General features: G+C 50.2%; 1 protein-coding gene across 2 annotated transcripts in view; it reads left to right on the top strand.

The window, feature by feature from the left end:
- The first annotated feature begins 147 nt into the window (after nt 1–147).
- The window catches only part of LOC140212097 (cyclic AMP-responsive element-binding protein 3-like protein 4), a 39,967-nt gene continuing 21,575 nt past the window's right edge, over nt 148–18,539 (top strand). Inside the window, exons 1-5 of one of the 2 annotated variants that reach the window (XM_072282636.1) lie at nt 148–255; nt 1,886–2,032; nt 2,540–2,789; nt 7,344–7,426; nt 16,658–16,747. In XM_072282636.1, the coding sequence (XP_072138737.1) occupies nt 1,889–2,032; nt 2,540–2,789; nt 7,344–7,426; nt 16,658–16,747 (567 nt within the window). In that variant the 5' untranslated portion in view covers nt 148–255; nt 1,886–1,888. Of the gene's footprint in view, nt 483–1,885; nt 2,033–2,539; nt 2,790–7,343; nt 7,427–16,657; nt 16,748–18,539 lie in introns of both variants that reach the window. The other variant, XM_072282626.1, reaches the window with a different exon arrangement.

Below are 18,539 nucleotides of genomic sequence, written 5' to 3' on the forward strand. Positions count from 1 at the left end.
CGCCGGGCGCAGCTCTCATTCGATTTTTGAAAAGAGGCGGGGTTTGGCGCAAGAGCACGCGGATCGGTTCCAGGGGGCGGGGCTTAGTAGGGGCGGGGTTTCGTCTCAAAGTGGGCGTCACCACTGACATCATCTGTCACAGGTCTTGCGGGAAAGAATTCGACGCCATGTTTATGAGGGGCGCCGAGCGAACCGTTCCTAATTGCAAACCAAACGGAATCGCTGCGGGATGACGACAGTCACCAAAAAAAATACGTTAGTACTAGACGTATCACTCATGCCTGGAACAAGTGCCTTTTGAAATGTACTTGTCAAAGGTTTACCACTTGCACCTTACAAATCTGGCGGGCAGCTGCCGAGCGAGGAATCAGCCCGGCAGGTCACTAAATTAGACCAATCGGTTTGCAGTAGGGTAGGCCTCTGATTCCTGACATGCGCAGTCGGGGCGCGGTGACGTCATTGGTGCCAGGTTGGAAGTTGTGGTAAGTTGTCCAAGTGTGGAGGCAGGGTGTTTTGTGTGAGGGACTTTCTGATCGGACAGCGCTTTTAAAATCATCTCCTGCAATTTAATAGAGTGTAAGAGGAAGACATTTTTAAAAATGTACATTCAACAATTGATTAGGAATGCTAAGAAAATGCGCAAAATAACAGCTTGTCAAAGTATATGTCGCTGTGCGTTTACCTTTATTATAAGATGGGTAGGGCCAATCCAGGATCTTTGTATCCTGCACAGCCCAGGTCCTGTGCAAGCACAAAAAAACACATTCCCGCAGGATGTCACTGAAGGACGACAGTAGGAAACCAACGATACCACTGTGCAGAGAGATGGTGACCTCACATCTGGGAAAATTGGCACAGTTTTGGTCTCCTTGTGTAAGAATGATACGATTACTTTTGAGACAGGGTAGAGAAGGTTTGCATCTCCAGACTTCACTGGATGAATGGATATTTGTATCACAGAGTTAAGCAGATTGGATTTCTCTTTATGAACAATTAGAAGAACTAAGGGCAATCCAAATAATTCTTGACAAAGTAGAGAAACGATGGTTCCCCATTAGAACGTAGGACATTGCAAGCCCATCATTGTGTGGCTGACTGACTTCCCAATGCTCTGACCTTGGCATTATATGACTGCTCATCCATAGACAATGGATAACTAACAGACCCCATAACCTGTTGCTGCCATACGAGTCTGATGGGATGCTATAGAGGGAGATTCACTCTATGGCTGACCCCATGAGTGTGTGATTGGAGAGTGTAGGGGAGCTTCCCCCTTGTGTCTGACCCCGGGGTGTGTGTGATGGGACAGTGCCAAGGGAGTTTCACTCTGTGTCTGACCCTGGGAGTGTGTGATGGGGCGGTGCAGAGGGAGCTTCACTCTGTGTCTGACCCCGGGAGTGTGTGATGGGATGGTGTGGAGGGAGTTTCACTCTGTGTCTGACCCCGGGAGTGTGTGATGGGACAGTGTAGAGGGAGTTTCTCTGTGTCTGACCCCGGGAGTGTGTGATGGGACAGTGTAGAGGGAGCTTCACTCTGTGTCTGACCCCGGGAGTGTGTGATGGGAGGGTGTAGAGGGAGTTTCACTCTGTGTCTGACTCTGGGAGTGTGTGATGGGACAGTGTAGAGGGAGCTTCACTCTGTGTCTAACCCCGGGAGTGTGTGATGGGACGGTGTGGAGGGAGCTTCACTCTGTGTCTGACCCCGGGAGTGTGTGATGGGACAGTGTAGAGGGAGTTTCACTCTGTGTCTGACCCCGGGAGTGTGTGATGGGATGGTGTGGACGGAGATTGACTCTGTGTTTACTCTGTGCTGTTTCTGATGTTTGATTTAATCTGAGAATGCGGTGCCACCAAGTGAGGTACTTGTTTTCTTCTGTGTTTCTGAGGAAATGAATCCTGGTGACCAGGACCTACTGGTCAGTTATCAGGAGCAACAGGAGGGAATTTTCCTCAGGAATGGCTATTTGGGGTCCATTGAGGGACAGGAAGAGGCAGACGAAGTGGTGCCTAACTGGTCAGCCGCCAGATCTGGGGTGAGTGATATCAATGAAGAGTTGGCCCCTAACGTGTGCATTGATCATAATATGACACTGCCTTCATTATCTCATGCGTCCTCATCTCCGAGACCCCACTCCGCACCCCACCCTGGCTATGACCCCCACTGGCCCCTACCCCCTACCCATCTCTGTAACCCCCTTGGGCTCCTACATATTTCTTTCTCTATCTATCTCTCTATCTCTATCTCCCTCTATCTCTCTTTCTCTATCATCTCTCTATCTCTCTCTCCCCCTCTCTCTGACCCCACTGGCCTTTTCACTGTCAATCCCCTGAATATTCCTGAATCTCATCATCACTTTCTCTCTCTGCTCCAGGCTCTGGAATTTCTTCCCGCTACTCCTCGTGTAAGACGTCCCCCGACCCCTTCCCACTCTCAGAACCTGCTATTCTCCGAGTGGAAGATTTGAAGTTTAGGTTGAGGGACCAGTGGATGGGGTGGTTGGATATTTATCCTCCTGAGGCTGAGATCTCTCTCCTCGAAGGTTGTGGGCAAGGTGGAACTTGATGAGCTGCTTCAGACTCGCGTTAATCCCAATGAGGTGTACAACAACAGCAGCAATAACGGTGGCGCCGCCGAATCGACTTCTGAGGCGGACAGCGGCATCTCCGACGACCAGCGGCCTGACAGTCCACTTCCTGCTGAGGCAACCCCCGCCCGCCTCTTCCAGCTCGTGTATGGGGTCAGCGTGAAGTCAGAGTCTCCTGGGGCCGATTTGGTCTCCATCGATCTTGGTCAGTGATCCCTGAGAAAGACTAGGAGTGTGGTCATCCCCACCCAACTCCCTTCTCCCCTTCCCGCCTCCACCCCCTCTTCCTTCTCCCCATTAGCCCCTCTACCTCCCTCTCCCCTCTTCTCCCCCTCACCCTCTCTTGCTCTTCTACCTCCCTCGCCCCCTCTCCCCCCCCCTCAAAGAGTTTTTTCAATTTTGGAATTTCAGATAACATAGAAACATAGAAAACCTACAGCACAATAAGGCCCTTCGGCCCACAATGCTGTGCAGAACATGTCCTTACCCATAGCCCTCTATTTATCTGAGCTCCAGGAGTCTCTTAAAAGACCTTACAGTATCCACCTCCACCATAGTCGCTGGCAGCCCATTCCACGCACTCACCGCTCTCTGCATAAAAACACCTACCCCTGATATCTCCTCTGTACCTACTTCCAAGCACCTTAAAACTGTGCCCTCTCATGCTAGCCATTTCAGCCCTGGGAAAAAGCCTCTGACTATCCGCATGATCAATGCCTCTCATCATCTTAAACACCTCTATCAGGTCACCTCTCATCCTCCGTCACTCCAAGGAAAAAGTTCACTCAACCTATTCTCATAAGGCATGCTCCCCAATCCAGGCAACATCCTTGTAAATCTCCTCTGCACCCTTTCTATGTTTTCCACATCCTTCCTATAGTGAGGCACAGTACTCCAAGTGGGGTCTGATCAGGGTCCTATATTGCTGCAACATTACCTCTCGGCTCCTAAACTCAATCCCACAATTGATGAAGGCCAATGCACCGTATGCCTTCTTAACCACAGAGTCAACCTGCGCAGCAGCTTTGAGTGTTCTATGGACTAGGACCCCAAGATCCCTCTGATCCTCCACACTGCCAAAAGTCTTACCATTAATACTATATTCTGACATCATATTTGACCCAGCAGAATGAACCACCTCACACTTATCTGGGCTGAACTCCATCTGCCAAGGTACTGATGTGTAACCCAGGTCTACGAGGATGTCAAAACGTTTCATACGATGTGTTCTTGCAGCCGACTAGCCGGGACCAAGCTGGAGTGAGACGTTTCCTGTGAAAACATCTCACTGCTCTGAGGTTGTAAAAAAAAAAAAATCACTTCTAAACCACTTTTAAAAATCATGCCACATGGGCTGTGACAGTCTCTGTCTTATCGACCCTCCTCCTTCCTGCTGGCCTGTCCCGCAACATCCTTTTTTTTTAAAGCCGTCTGCTTCCTGAAGCAGTGAGAAGTGTAGACAGAATCCTTGGAGGGGAGGCTGGCTTCCGTGATCTGCTGAGCAGAGTCCACAACTCTCTGCTGGTTTCTGGTGGTCCTGGGCAAGACACAGTGAAGGGTTTATTTGCAGACGGAGGTATAGTTACACAGAAAGTGCACTGCAAGCAGATAATAAAATGCAGGGCCATGCCAAGGTAGATTGTGTGGTCAAGAGTCCATCTTATCAGTACTCTTATCGAAGCTGTCCTTGAGCCTGCTGGTACATACTTTCAGGCTTTTGTATCTTCTGCCCTGTGTGAGAATGGGGAAGAGAGAACGTCCGGGGTGGGTGGTGTCTTTCTTTATGCTAACTGCTCAGCCAGAAGAGGCGAGAAGTGCAGAGGGAGGCCGTGTCCAAACTCTCTGCTCTTCCCCATTGTGGAGCTCAGTGGGCAAATGGCCTAGTTCTGCTCCTGGAGGCAGACACAACAGTACTATTTACAAGATGTTTGGACAGGGATTTGGATGTAAAGGATGTGCAGGTAACCTTGACATTAGGGTTGGCATGGGACAGGCAGGACCTGTTCTAGGAGAGTGAAGGAGGGAGTTGCGAGTGAAGGAAAGAGGAGGGCGGTGTGAAGGAGAGGGGGGTGAAGGAGGGGAGGGTAAGTGAGGGAGAGGGGATGTGAAGGAGAGGGATGAAGCAGAGAGGGAGTGAAGGAGGGAAGGGTAACTGAGGGAGAGAGGGTATGGAGATAGAGGGTCTGTGTAGGAGTGAGGGGGAGTGAAGGAGGAGATGGTAAAAGAGAGAGGGGTGACAGAGGAAGAGGATTGAAGGGGGAGAGGAGGTTGAAGGAGAGAGATGGGGAGTGACATTAAGGGGGTGAAGGTGAGAGAGAGATAGAGGGGGAGAAGAGAGAGTGAGAAGGGGATGTGAAGGAGAGAGGGGGAGTGAAGGAGGGGAGGGTAAATGAGGGAGGGGGTGTGAAAGAAAGGTGAAGCAGAGGGGTGAAGGAGGGGGTAAATGAGGGAAACGGGTTGTGAAGGAGAGAGGGGTGTGTGGAGAGAGGGTTTGTGAAGGGGAGGGGGGAGTGAAGGAGAGAGCAGGGAATAAAGGAGAGGGGGTGAAAGAGGAGAGGGTATACAAAAGAGAGGGGAGATGGAGGGACGGGGTTGTGGGGTGGGAGTTGAAAGGGGAGGGAGGGGGTTGGTGGAGAGAGGAGTTTGAGGGGGGAAGATGGGGATTAAGAGATGGGGAGAGAAAGATAGGGGAGAAGAGAAGAGGAAGGGAAGGTGTGTGATGGAGGGTAAAGGGGTGAAGGGGAGAGGGGGTGGGGAGAGAGAGATGGAAGGGGATAAAGGGGAGAGAGAAAGTGTGTGAAGGGGAGGGGGAGTGAAGGAGAAACAGGGAATAAAAGAGGAGAGGGTAAAGGAGAGAGATGGGGTGAAGGAGGTGTAGAAATAGAGTGTGAAGGGGGAGAGGGGTGTTGAAGGTGAGAGAGGAGGACGGGTAATAGAGGGGAGGGTAAAGCAGAAAGATGGAGTGAAGGGGAGAGAGGGCGGTTGAAGGAGAGGGGAGTGAAGGACAAAGGAGGTGGAGAAAGAGGGGGCTGAAGGTGAGAAAGAGGGGATGAAGGAATGAGAGATTGAAGGAAGGGAAGGTAATGGGGGGAGATGGGGGCTGAAGGAGAGGGGGTTTGAAAGAGAGTGAGGGGGTTGAAGGAGAGGGGACGTGGTTGAAAAAGGGTGGAGGGTGAAGTGAAGGAGAGAGGGAGGGTGAAGTAGAGAGGGTGAAGGAGAGAGATAAGGTGTGTGAAGGGAGTTGAAAGAGGAGAAGGAGAGGGAGGAGTTTGAAGGAGAGAGGGAGTGGGAAGAGAGGGGTGGAGGGAGAGAGAGTGGGTGATGGAGGGGAGGGTAAAGGTGAGAGATGGGGAGAGTGGGTTGAGGGGGTGAAGGAGAGAGAAGAGGGAGTGAAGGGGAGGTGGGTGAAGGACAGCGGAGGGCAGAGTGAAGGAGAGAGGGGAAGGTGAAGGAGGGGAGGGTAAAGGAGAGAGAGGGGAAGGTGAAGGAGAGGAGGGTAAAAGAGAGAGATGGGGATGAAGGGGGGTTAAGGAGAGAGAGATGAGGGGGCTGAAGGAGAAGGGTTTGCAAAACAGTAGAGAGAGAGAGGGTGGGTGAAGGAGAGAGAGGGGAACAGAGAGATAGGGTTGGGAGAGAGAGGGGATGAGGAGGGATGGAGGGGAGGGGGTTGGAAGGAGAATGAGGAATTCCCACCCCTCCCCTTCTCTCCCCCAAATCAGTCGTACATTTGGGTATTCTCCCAATGCTGCTATGCTGCTTTTATTACCCTGCACACATTATATTTTCATAAAACTATTGGCATGTAATATTTTAATTGTTAAGTAATTATGTGTGATGAGCAAGTGTAAGCTTTGTGGGCCGAAGGGCCTGTATTGTGCTGTAGGTTTTCGATGTTTCTAAGACAAACACTGCTTTCTGGTAGCACACAAATTCAGTTGGAAATGATGACGATTCCAAGCCATCTCATTATATCTTCCAAAATCCAGAAAAATCCAAAACACTTCCATCCCCAAGCATTTGGATTTGATATTTGGGTGATTACAACAACAGCACTGTTTAGAAGTGAAGTTATTTTTCGATTGCGTTTTTATAAGATTGATATGGATAATTTTTGAACACATTTTCTGAAGTACTTCATTTATTTCAATCTGTCTGTGTTAAACTTTTATTAAGAGTAAAACAATGAACATGTAAACAAGCAACAGAACTAATCATTTTTCCTTTTTAAAATAAAGGCCACAATCGGACTTTTACTAAACTAAGATATGAGCAGAATAAATCCATTTGGCCACATTGAGTCTGTTCCACATTATCGCCCATATTTGTTACTCATTGATTAACCAATGATTAGATTAGATTAGATTGGATTCAATTTTATTGTCATTGTGCCAAGTACAGATACAAAGCCAATGAAATGCAGTTAGCATCTAACCAGAAACGCAAAGAATACTGATAATCTCTTGACAAAATTACCATGGTACTCGAGGAGTTTTTCTTTAGAAGCCATTTTAGGCACACGCTCTCAAAAAGGGTTTCCATTCCCACCCGCGGCCCCAGGCAATGACGACAGATCAATGGGGAGGTTTTTCAGGGTGCTCAGATGTCCCAGAGAGAGGGATCTGGGAAGGGGACAGAGTGCATTCCTGTGGGCGTCAGGGTTCAGACCTCAGACTGTAGACCCTACCCTACGTTACCCTGATAGCCAAAGAAGGGATTCACCACAGGATGTTTTGTTCTCCCCCCCACCCCCCCGTTACAGGCAGCTGGAACAGCCAGGCGCTCCTGCCCGAGTCTTGCGTAGTGGATGCCAGCAGGGAACCAGGCACTATGGATGATCTGCCGGTAGGGGCTGGAGCCAGGGTTGGGCGGGGGGAATTGGAGTGGGGAGGTACAGGGAGGAGGCAGAATAGTATACCTGGTGGAGGGGTCGCAGCGAGAAATGGAGTACAGACCCCTACCACAGTGGGAGGGAAAGAGGAGGGGGGTCATCCCTGTGGGGAAAAGGGAAGGGAGTGTCCCCCCAGAAGGGTAGGCGGAGGAAGTAGTATCTGCTGCGTTGGGGGAGAGGGGAGGAAATGATCCCTGGTGGGGATGGGAGAAGGAATGCCCCTTGGCTGAGGAAGGGGGGAGCATCCCATGGCAGGGAGAGAGGGAGAGGGACGGTCCACATCTCGAGGAGGATGTGTGCCCTTCCTGGGGGGTGGAGTGGAGGAAGAGAGGGGGAAGGAGCATCCCACAGCAGAGGGGTGAGTGGGAGGGAGTGTTCCCCTGTAGGGAGAGAGGAAACATCCTGACAAGAGAGGACCTGTTGTCTCTTCAGGAGAAACTGGACAGTTTGGGTCTGTCTTTCATTGCTTTACGAGGAGGGGGAGGGAGGTGACATTATTCACATACAAGATGTCTCGATGGGGGCAGATCTGGAGATGTTCTTGCCAGTGGGAGAGTCTTGAACATGGGGATGCAGCTACAAGACGAGGGGATGGGTCAGTTCAAAATCCCTTCTCTTGGAGGGGAGTGAATCCCTCGACTTCTCTGTCGTGAGGGGGGATATACATTCAAGATGGAAATAAATAAATAGTTGATAGATAGATCGAGGAATTGAGGGCGATGGGGAACTGGGAGAGAAGAGGAGTTGGCACCAGTGTAGGTCAGCCACCATCATACTGATCGAGGGGCTGAGTGTGCAAATCCTGTTTCTTGTGTTCTTATGTCCCCTGGTGAGGCAGCATCCCAGGGAGATGTGTGTGGACTCACACCAGAGCAGCTGCCCTCTCTTGTCTGATAAAAGGCAAGGTGTGTTAACTGGTGGTGATCCTGGACGGTGGGGGAGGTGACGGCCTGGAAGTTGGGTACTGTGGAGGAACTGACGGCCCACCAACACCACCATCACCGCTTAGGCTGCGGCTGCTCCGGCTCAACGGGCTCGTTGCTGCCCTCCGGGCTCTTGTCCTCCTTCGGGGGAGTGGAGTCCAGGGATGGCTTCGGCCCATGCAGTGGCGCTGGGGGTCCGCGGCCGCGGTGTCTGGGCCTGGATGATGGCTTGGGGCACTACATTATACGATGCAGTCTTGCCTCAATTGCCTTGGCCGGCAGCCAGTCGAGAAGAAGGACAATTCTGACTCTGAACCCGGGCAGACAGAGCTCGTTAGCTTTGGCAGGCAGTTTGTCCATGAGAAAGAAAAATGAGCTGCAGAGAGCTATAAACTCAGCCTCATCATGGGTACTAGCCCCCCATCACCCAAGACATGCTATCTTCTCATTGCCACTATCAGGGAGGAGGTACACAAGCCTGAAGACACACACTCAACGATTCAGGAACAGCTTCTTCCCTCTGTCATCCGATTTCCAAATGGACATTGAACTCATGAACACTACCTCACTACCTCTTTTTATTTTGATTTTTTCACTATTTATTTAATTTAACTGTTTAATATATACATAATACTTACTATAATTCGCAGTTTTCCCCTCTATTATTGTACTGCTGCAGCAAAGTTAACAAATTTCACGGCATACGCTGGTGGTATTAAACCTGATTCTGATTCTGATTCCAAACCCTTGAAGTGTCAAGGCATGATGGACAATCTCAACGTGCGAAGACCCTGGGTCCAGAGACACGCTTTGAGCATCTATTGGCCATGGCTTGCCATTGGGAAACTGGCCCAGTGCCATGTGGGTCACTCTCAGGAGAGACGAATGTTAAGGGTGTAAACCCTGACAGTAAATCTGGAGTGAAGCCCCTAAGGGTGGCAAGATGACGTTCTATGCCTCCTCCTGGCAACTCCTGCAGCCGCGTTGGTATCAAATTGTACCAGTTCTACCTTTCCTTTGGAGTACATCAGCAAGGCCACAGGGGTTTGGGCAGCCTAAGGTCTCCGTATCACCTGCCCTGGCTTGTAGCACCCTGGAGGGGTCACTCCAGTGATGTTGCAAGACTTAGGCAGAACATGAGAAGTGGCAGTTACTGGTTCTAAGCTCACACCGATTGGTGTAGGAATGAGCACCACAGTTTCCTTCTGATGGTGGGTGAGATGATTGCATCTTATTGGACAGCTACCACCCACCTCTAGCTGGGCAACCCCCAGCCAGTAAGGCACTGTCCCACCACGGCCTACCTGCTTCAGTGGGTGCGTGGAGCTTAGAGACTAACCTCAATGAGCAGGCTAAAACCCTGCACCAGGCAAACCTAGAGGAATCAAGAAGACTCCAGCTCTTCGTGTCGCAAGCTGGACCATGCGCTCAGGACTCATGAATGACATCCAACAGATCGATGAAGCTCACAAGGCTGCTGTCACAGACAGAGAACTCTGCAGACTGAATACTGACATGGCCTGCCTTCAGGAGACTCATCTGGAAGACAGCGGCTGTATCAGAGAGTCGAACTACACCTCCTTCTGGCAAGGGAAGCCTTGAGATGAGCCAAGACTGTCTGGTGTTGGCTTTATAGTGAAGAGCACACTAGCTGCAGCTGTTGAGCCCCCACTGGGGGAGGGGGGAACAGGCAGAATCCTTCTTCCTGCCTGACAATGTCATCTTCCCTGGTTGACTTTGCCAGCATCTACGCCCCCACTCTCGGCACCACCCCCAACGATAACAATCTCTTCTACGGGGCACTGGATGAAGCATTGCCCAAGATATCTAGCACTGTAGGGTTGTACCTGTTGGGAGACTTCAATGCCAGAGTAACAAGGCCTGCCCCAGCTGTTTAGGCCCACATGGAGTGAGAAAAATGAACAAAAATGGGTGGAGGCTGCTAGGACTCTGCTGTTACCATGGACTGTGCATGACCAAGACCTATCTCCAGTGCAAGGAGCTTCACAAGGTCTCATGGAAACCCCCACGATCTGATCACTGGCATCAGCTAGACCTTGTCATCACCACCTTATCACCCACAGTTATCACAATGCAGACTGTGACACCGACCTCTCCTCATAGCCAGCAAAGCGAGGAGCACACCAAAGAAGCTAAGAGGGAGGGTCGACCACGCATCTACACTTGCTGTGTGTTCAGTGCCGAGTGAACACGGAAGTTCATTGATGGCTTTGAAGGTGCTTTGGCAGCCTCCACCTATGATGACAGCAAGTAGTTCTGTCTCCACGATGCCACTTTCAACTCAGCCATCACTGTTCGGTAAGAGAGGACGCACACGAGCAAACCAATATGAGGAAAGCCGGAAAGAAATGGAATCAGTGACTGAAGCCAAAAGAAGAGCCCTCCTTGCCTACAAGAATGATCCTAACCCTGGCACCCAAGAGCTTCTTTAAGGCTACAAGGAATAAGGCCTGGAAAATTGCTTCCTACTGTGCCAACAACTACTGGCTGAACTTGCACGGCAGTATCCAAACTGCTGCGGACATGGGATGTATGAGGCATGCGTGAAGGCATCAAGAAGGCCACAGGATCTTTGTCCCTCTGTCCTCCATAACCCTGGGGTGGAGCAGATAATCTGCACCCGAGGGTTCTGAGGGAGGTGGCTGAAGAGGTTGTGGAAGCACAAGTAACGATCTTTCAAGAATCAATGGATACTGACATGGTTCCAGAGGACTGGAAAATTGCAAATGTCGCTCCACTCTTCAAGAAGGGAGAGAGGCAGAAGAAAGGAAATTATAGGCCAGTTAGTCATCAACGGTTGGCAACATATTGGAGTCGATTGTTAAGGATGTAGTTTAGGGCTATTTGGAGGCACGTGATAAAATAGGTCATAGTCAACATGATTTTCCTCAAGGAAAAATCTTGCCTGTCAAATCTGTTGGGATTCTTTGAAGAAGTAACAAGCAGGATAGACAAAGGAGAATCAGTGGATGTTGTGTTTTTGGATTTTCAGAAGGCCTTTGACAAAGTGCTACACGTGAGCTGCTTAACAAGCTATGGGCTCAGGGTATTACAGGAAAGATTCGAGTGGCTGGTTGGCAGGAGGCAAAGAGTGGGAATAAAGGGAGCCTTTTCTAGTTAGCTGCCAGTGACTTGTGGTGTTCCACAGGGGTCAGTGTTGGGACTGATCCTTTTTACATTATCTATCAGTGATTTGGATGATGGATTTGATGGCTTTGTGGACAAGTTTGTGGATTATACGAAGATAGGTGGAGGGTAGGTAGTTTAAGGAAGTAGAGAGGCTACAGAAGGACTTGGATTAGGGGCATAGGCAAAGAAAAGGGAGATGGAATACAGTGTTGGCAAGAGCATGCTCTTTGGTAGAAGAAATAAAAATGGACTATTTTCTAAATGGGAGAAAATTCACAAATCTGAGGTGCAAAGGGACTTGGGAGTCCTTGTGTGGAATTCCCTAAAGGTTAATTTTCAGGTTGGGTTGGTAGTGAGGAAGGCAAATGGAATGTTAAATATTCTTTTCAAGAGGGCTCGAATATAAAAGCAAGGATGTAATGCTGAGACTTTATAAAGCATTGGTGAGGCCTCACTTGCAGTACTATGATCAGTTTTGGGCCCCTTATCCAAGGAAGGATGTACTTACATTGGAGAAGGTTCGAAAGAGGTTTACGTAAATGATTCTGGGATTGAAAGGCTTATCATATGAGAAACGTTTGATGCTCTGGGCCTTTACTTGCTGAAATTCAGAAGAGTAAGGGGGTTTCTAATTGAAACTATCGGATATGGAAGGGCCTTGATAGAGTGGACGTGGAGAGAATGTTTCCTATGGTGGTGGAGCCTAGGACCAGAGGGCACAGCCTCAAAATAGAGGGAAGTCCACTTAGGATGGAGATGAGGAAGAATTTTTTTTAGTCAGGGAATGCTGAATCTGCAGAATTCATTGCCACAGGCTGCTGTGGAAGTCATGTCATTGAGTATATTTAAGACAAGGGTTGATAGATTCTTGATTAGTCAATGCATGAAGGGACACAGAGGGAAGGCAGGAGATTGGGGCTGAGAGGGAAATGGGTCAGCCATGATGAAATGTTGGAGCAGGCTCGATGGGCCAGATGGCCTAATTCTGCTCCTGTATCTTATGATCTTATAGACTGCCCCTCTGAAGTGTAAGAATGGAGAAGTCATATCTGATCAAGGCAAGCAGCTTCAACACTGGGTTGAACACTGTGTAGATTTGTACTCAGCTCAGAATGTGGTGACAAGCACTGCATCGAAACTATCCCAGACCTACCAGTCCCGGAGGAGCTAGACGCACTGCCGACACTGGAAGACCTCAGCAAAGCCACTGACTATCTCGCTTGTGGGAAGACCCTTGGAAACGCTGTATCCCTCCAGAAGTTTTGAAGAGTGGCAAACCAATATTGCTGCACCATTTGCATGAGCTTCTCTGTCTCTGCTGGGCGAAAGGCTTCGTGCCACAAGATAGGCGAGACACCAACATGTACAATTCAAGGGCGATGGCAGTGTCTGTAACAACTACTGTGGCATCTCCCTCCTCAGCATTGTGGGAAAGGCCTTTGCACGAGTTGTTTTGGCACAGCTACAGCACCTTGCTAAACATGGCTACCCAGAGTCATGGTGTGGTTTTAGAGCACTCTGGATCTTCTCACTATGCCAGCTCCAGGAGGAGTGTCCAGAGCAGTAAAAACTATTCTTCATTGCATTCATTGACTCGACAAAGATGCTCGGCCTGGTTAGCAAAAGTGGGCTCTTCTGCTTGCTGCAGTAGATAGGCTAACCTCCGAAACTGCTGGGCTTGATCGCTTCCTTCCATGAAGGTGTGCCCAGTTCTGTTTGCTTCAACAGTGGAACTTACCAATCTTGACTTCCGGTCAAGGTGGTGCCAGCAAACTGTGCTACCTCGGATGCCACCTTTCAGATGGTTCATGAAACTTTGTTTCACTTCTTCTACATCTTTTTATCTTAATAGTGTTTCTAATACTGTTGGAGGCTGTGATATAAGTTTGAGATTGATTGAGCAGTCTGGCGCTTTGCAGTCTCTGAGAAGGTCCCAGGAGGCCAGTGGCCTCGAGGCAAAGAAGCTTAAAGATGAGATGTGAGCCCGCGATCGACTCCATCTCTTACTGATCTTGCCAATTAGAACATCGAGGAAGATTGAAACATCGAAGTGAATGTGATGAGAAGCGTTCAGCGCCATCTACCAGCCTCTCACTTGCTGCTGCCAGAGAAGGTGTCTGCGTGTGACGGATCTCTCACCCGCTCAAATGATCTCTCCCACAATGCTGTCGGAGGATGTTACCAAAGTTGGCAATTTGCGGACTGTGATTTAAACTGGACTCTTTCAGTTTGATGTTTTTATATTCTGTGTTTTCAGGGATTCTTTCTTATTGCCGTTCGTGCAATTTGTTTATTTTTGTGTGGGGGGGGTGGTTTGATGTTCTTGTTGCCATTGGTGCATTTTTTTGTGTGTGGGGGTTTTAATGTTCTTGTCATTTGCATGATTTGTTGTTTTTTACATGGGAGGGTTGATATTTTTGTTGCTGTTTACGCAAGTTTTTTTTCTGTGTGTAGGGGTGGGGTGGTTGATGTTTTTCTTTGAACTGCTTCCATGGTTTTTTTTGTTTTGTGGCCAGCTGTAGAAGAAGAATCTCAGGGTTGTATACTGCAGACATACTTTGATAATAAATGCAAGTGAACCTTGAATTTTGGAAGATTTTCCAGTGAGCAGCGGAATAGAGCAAGGCTGCACTCTGGCACCAACACACTTGAGCATCTTCTTGTATGTGCTGCTTCAGTATACTTTTGGAGATTGCGCCAATGGCATTTCCCTACATACCAGAACTGACAGTGCCCAGGGCATCTCCCTACATACCAGAACTGTCAGCCTGAGGGCATCTCCCTACATACCAGAACTGACAGCCTGAGGGCATCTCCCTACATACCAGAACTGTCAGCCTGAGGGCATCTCCCTACATACCAGAACTGTCAGCCTGAGGGCATCTCCCTACATACCAGAACTGTCAGCCTGAGGGCATCCCTCTACATACCAGAACTGTCAGCCTGAGGGCATCTCCCTACATACCAGAACTGACAGTGCCCAGGGCATCTCCCTACATACCAGAACTGTCAGCCTGAGGGCATCTCCCTACATACCAGAACTGTCAGCCTGAGGGCATCTCCCTACATACCAGAACTGTCAGCAGTCTCTTCGACATTGCTCACCATTACTCTAAGACCAGGCTCTGAGAGGTCTTCATTTGAGAGCTGTTGTTCACTGTCGACGCAGCACTAACTTCCCACACGGAAGCCCAACTGCTGGATGTCATTGACCACCTGTTCCATGGCTTCAAGGAGTTTGGGCTGACCATCAGCCTGAAGACAACTGTCATGGCCCAGGGCACTGACTCCCTCGCACCCATCACCATCGATGGTCACACTCTAGAGGTGGTTAACTCCTTCACCTGTCACAAATGCTCTGACTTTTGATGCTGCACTGAGCAACCAGGCTGCAGCTGTCATGGCTAGGCTGAACAAGAGAGTGTGGCTGGGAATACCAAGCTGCATGTGTACCAGACCTGTGCTCTTGGCACTCTCCTCTACAGTTGTGAAGCCTGGAAAATCTGTGCTAGGAAAGTGACGAAAGTGATCAGCAATACACACAGCAACCCAGGCAGCATCTACAGAAAAGAGTGAACACTCAGTGTTTCGGGCCAAGATCCTTCTTCAGGAGCGAGGTGCCTGAATTAAAAGGTTGGGGGGTGGGGTTGAAAGGCTATCTGGAAGGTGGTAGGTGAAACCAGGTGGATGGGAAAGGTCAAGGGTTGGCGAAGAAAGAATCTGATAGGGGGGGTAGAGTGGACCAAAGGTGAAAGGGACGGGGAAGGGGAGCCGGGGGAAGTAATAGGCAGGTGAGACGAAGTAAAAGGTCGCAATGGGGAATAGAAGGGGGTGGTGGTGATTGTTTGTTCACCGGAAGGAGAAATCGATATTCATGCCATCAGGTTGAAGGGTACCCCGATGGAATATGAGGTGTTGCTCCTCCACCCTGAGGGTGGCCTCATCTGGGCACTGGAGGAGGCCATGGAAGGACGCATTGTAACGGGAATTGAAATGTTTGGGCACTGGGAAGTCCTGCTTGTGGCGGATGGTGCGGAGGTGCTCGATGAAGCGGTCCCCCAATTTACAACGTGTCTCACTGCGGATCCTGCACATATCTTGGCAGCACAGAGCCACGAAATCAGAGGTCTTACAATGTGCAGGCATCCTCAGTACATTTGCCCTCCTCAGCCCTGGGCGGCTCAGATTAGGATGTGTCAGGCGGTTGGGCTCTAGTTGAATCCTGAAAGACCTGCTGTGTGTGCCCAGTTGGTCGCTCACAGATTTGCTTCAAAGACGTCTGCAAAAAGGATCTGAAGCTGGCCGGTACTGAGAAGATAGAATAGACGACCGGGCTGCCTGGAGCCTGGCAGTTCAAAAGGGCAAGTGCAAAGAGCAGAAAGTACCCTCATCAACGAGCTAGCTGCGAAGAGAGCTCAACGGACGGAGAGGGGCCGCCCCAACCGGACACCAGTCTTCTTTCACCTACGGCCTGTGAGGAAGAGACTGTTACTCCAGAGTGGGACACCTCAGCCACCTCTAGGAAGTGCACCACCACGAGCTGACTTTTGCTGTGTGCAACCCAGCATCCTTCGAGACAGTAGGATGCCAACTAATGAACTGGGCAACACAGCTGCCCTAGTGGGTCACAGTACTGGAATTCCGAAACAAATCCAGCCTCCAGCGCTGACTGCCGCTGCAGTTTCCGCCCAGGTCCCAGTGGTTAGCATGTGGGGACGAGGCAGCGTCTAGATGGGCTGAAGGGCCTGTTTCTGTGCTGTAGTTTTCTATGACTCCATGAGAATAAGCTGGGCAGTGTTAGGGCGAGCAGCATGGTATATCTTTACGGTTCCAGCGATCTGGGGTTCAATTCCCACTGCTGAGTGTAAATACGTTCTCTTTGTGACCACGTGGGTTTCCTCCAGGGGCTCTGGTTTCCTCCTACTTTCCAAAGAGATACAGGTTGGGGTTAGTGAGTTGTGGGCACGCTATGTTTATGTTGGACCCTTGCAGGCTGCCCCCAGCAAAATCCTTGGACTGTTGGTCGCAAACAGCTCATTTCACTGTGTGTTTTGATGTATGTGTGACAAATAAAGCTAATCTTTAAACCTTTATTTTCTCCCTGTCTGACAGCATTTTCCAGATCTGTTGTTGACTGAGGAGGAGCAGCGATTGCTGAGCCAGGAAGGCATCATGCTGCCTAGCAACCTACCGCTGACTAAGGTATCCTGGCAACTGTCACCAACATCCCACCACCAGACCACAGTAACTGGGGCAAGAGAGGGTCTGGGGATGAGGGAAGGAGTTCCGTAACTCCAGCCAGAGCAGGAGTGGTACAGAGACTGGAAAGTATGTAGGGGCCTGGAAGGGGAGGGGATACAGAGACAGAAGGTGTGTAGGGGCCAGAGGGGTTACTGAGACAAGGGGGGGGTGTAGGGGCTGGAGGAGGTTACAGAGACAGGGAGGGGTGTAGGGGCTGGAGGGGGTTACTGAGACAAGGGGAGTGTAGGGGCTGGAGGGGGTTACAGAGACAGGGAGGGGTGTAGGGGCTGGAGGGGGTTACAGAGACAGAGAGGGACATAGGGGTAGAGTGGGTTACAGAGATGGGGAGGGGTTCAGGGGGTGGGGGCCATACAGAGATGGGTTGGCGCGTAGGGTCACACTGGGACGGGGTGAGGTGTAGGGTCACACAGATGGGGAGGCATGTAGGGTCACACAGTGACAGGGTAAGGTACATAGGCACACAGAGTGTTTGGGAGGGTACTGACATCCTGAGGGATCTCAACTGAGATGAAAGTGTTGCTCCATTTGGGAACAATTCAGGTCGCCCGTTAATGGGACACTGAGGGAGAAGAGCCCTTGGGTTAGCGGAGGGAATGGGAGTAGTGGAGTCACGCAAGGGGTGCTACGTGAAGGCAAGCAAAGCAGACTGATGTTGCTGAGAAGGGAACAGAAACATACCCTGCGCTATTGACTGTGCCTCATGCTGGGGATGCTTAAGACTGTCCTCCCAACCTGGTCATTTCCCATAAGAACCTAGGAGCTGAATTGGGCCATTTGCCCCTTTGACCCTGCTCTGCCATTCAGTCATGGCTGATTTATTTTTCTTCCCAATCCCATTTTCCTGCCTTCTCCCTGCAACCTTTGACACCCTTACTAATCAAGAACCTATCAACGTCTGTTTTAAGTGTAGCCAATCACTTGGCCCCACAGACATCTGTGGCAATGAATTCCACAGATCCACCATCCTCTCGTGAGTAGATGTCCTTGTATTCTGTGACCTCTGGTTCTAGACGTGGGCACGTGGCCAAGTGGTTAAGGCATTGGACTAGCGATCTGAATGTCGTGAGTTCGAGCCCCAGCCGAGGGAACGTGTTGTGTCCTTGAGCAAGGCACTTAATCACACATTGCTCTGCGACGACACTGGTGCCAAGCTGTATGGGTCCGAATGCCCTTCCCTTGGACAGCATTGGTGTCGTGAAGAGGGGAGACTTGCAGCATGGGCAACTGCTGGTCTTCCATACAACCTTGCCCAGGCCTGCGCCCTGGAGAGTGAAGACTTTCCAGGCGCAGATCCATGGTCTTGCAAGACCTAACGGTCCTAGACTCTCCCTCAATTGGAAATATTCTCTCCACATCATCTTCCTTACTCCCGTCTCTCCTTTCTCCTCCCCCTACTTTATCTGGTCACTCTCCCCTTTCCAAATCCTTACTCCTACATTCTGTCCTTTGTTACTCCCTCACATTCCAGTGTATTGTCATGGGCAGATATGCACAGGGAATAAATAGCATGAAAATCATGGTATGTAGCATGAGTGTGAGTACCCTCGCTTTACAACACCAGTGATCACCGACTGGTGTTCGATTCCTGCCGCTGTCTGTGAGGGGTTTGCACGTTCTCCCTGTGATTGCGTAGGTTTCCTCCCACATTCCAAAGACGTACGGGTAGGGGTTAGTGAGTTGTGGGCACCTTATGTTGATGCAACACTTGCGGGCTGCCCCCAAAACACCCTGC

The sequence above is a fragment of the Mobula birostris genome, chromosome 2, assembly GCF_030028105.1.
Source record: "Mobula birostris isolate sMobBir1 chromosome 2, sMobBir1.hap1, whole genome shotgun sequence".
Taxonomy (NCBI): Eukaryota; Metazoa; Chordata; class Chondrichthyes; order Myliobatiformes; family Myliobatidae; genus Mobula; species Mobula birostris.